This window comes from Nematolebias whitei, chromosome 17 (assembly GCF_014905685.2).
Source record: "Nematolebias whitei isolate Nwh7 chromosome 17, NemWhi1, whole genome shotgun sequence".
NCBI lineage: Eukaryota > Metazoa > Chordata > Actinopteri > Cyprinodontiformes > Rivulidae > Nematolebias > Nematolebias whitei.
Genome location: NC_056514.1, coordinates 12034255 through 12035987, shown reverse-complemented (window position 1 = coordinate 12035987; position 1733 = coordinate 12034255). Strand labels below are relative to the sequence as shown.

The 1733-nt window shown below is 39.4% G+C and overlaps 1 protein-coding gene across 1 annotated transcript in view; it reads left to right on the top strand.

Annotated features, from left to right (window-relative positions):
• Positions 1–1467: 1467 nt before the first annotated feature.
• The window catches only part of LOC119423672 (1-phosphatidylinositol 4,5-bisphosphate phosphodiesterase delta-3-A), a gene marked incomplete in the record, with an annotated part of 94779 nt that continues 94513 nt past the window's right edge, over positions 1468–1733 (top strand). The window contains 1 exon segment of the mRNA XM_037691077.1: positions 1468–1636. Within this exon segment, the coding sequence (XP_037547005.1) occupies positions 1555–1636 (82 nt within the window).

Below are 1733 nucleotides of genomic sequence, written 5' to 3'. Positions count from 1 at the left end.
TTTATCTGAAAGGTCTTTTACTGTTTTTATGAATAATGTTCACTCTGATGTTGCACAGCTGTCTTGTGGGGTACCCCAAGGTTCTGTTCTGGGTCCAGTCCTCTTTTTATTGTATTTACGCCCTTTAGGTTTTATTTTGAAATGTTACATTAATGTGTCCTACCATCTGCATGCTGATGATATTCAGCTATACTGTTCTTTTCGAGCCTCCGAATTCCATAAATTGACAGAACTCAGAAACTGTCTGTTAGAGATCAAAACATGGCCGAATGACAACTACCTGCAGTTAAATGCAAATAAAACTGAGACTCTAATTATTGCCCCTGATGATATAATCCCAGTAATCAGGCAGTATCTTACATTTTTAAATCCTTTGGTAAATAATAATCTCAGAAATTTGGGTGTTGTCTTTGATAGTTCTTTATCTTTGGACAGTCATTGCAAATTGCTAGTTCGAAATTGTTTTTCCCACTTAAGAAACATTTCTAAACTACGAGGAATTGTATCACAGAAGGAACTTGAGATGATTGTTCATGCTTTTATTTAATCTCGGTTAGATTACTGTAATTGCATTTTAATGGGTCTGAACAAATCTTTCCTAGCTCGCCTTCAATCTGTGCAGAATGCTGCAGCGAGGCTGCTAACTAGAACCCACAGAAGAGCTCACATAACTCCTGTTCTGGCCTCCCTGTGCATTTCAGGAGTCATTTTAAAATTTTGGTCCTAACTTTTAGGGCACTTCATGGTCAGGCTCCCAAATATTTACTGGACCTTTTGAAGCCTCTATGTCCCATCAGGACTTTGAGAACTTCAAATCAAATGTTGCTGATGGTACCAAGAACTTATTTTAAAACACGTGGCGACAGAGCATTCCAAGTGGTGGCCCCAAGGCTTTGGAACGCTCTCCCTCTGTCACTGCACTGCTCAGATTCCATTGACTCTTTCAAAAATGATCTTAAGAATTATTTATTCAGACTGGCTTTTATTTAAATGTTGTTTACTTTTACTTTGTGAAGCACTTTGTGATGTCATTGTCTGTGAAAGGTGCTATATAAATAAAGATTACTTACTTACTTACTTACTTCTACACAGTGTAACTTATAACCATTTGAATACATTAAAACATTGTTTGGCATGCATTCTCAACTTTCAATTGCAATTAAAACAAGATGCAGACTTAAAGGTGATAGAGCTTTTTTGCAGCTGCACTACAAGTAGGCTCCTTTAATTACGTACATGCATTTAAAAATGCATGTAATTTTGCATTTAAAAATCTAAGTCAAAGTCACTAAGACGACTTTTCCTCTCCCTCAATGTTTTTGCTGCAGCAGTTTGTCAATCCTTTAAAAACACCACCATTAAAAACACTTTTATTTTGAAAACTCACTCAGGAAGCCTAGTCTGCTTGTTGACGTCAGGATGTTCCAGCCCGCTGTGACGTCAGGCTTGGCAGTGCTCACAGACCCTGTGGCACAATAAAAGCATGAGAAGCAGCGTCCTTTCCCCACTCACCCCCTTCTTCCCCCGGAGCTCCTTCCTCTCCACAGAGGCAGCATGCTGGGCCACAAGAAGAAGACAGAACCACTGCAGAGGACCAGAACCGAGGGGAGGACCATCGACCCTCTCAGGAATCTGGGTATCCATCTATCCATCTATCCATCTATCCATCTATCCATCCATCCATCCATCTATCTATCTATCTATCTATCTATCTATCTATCTATCTATCTATC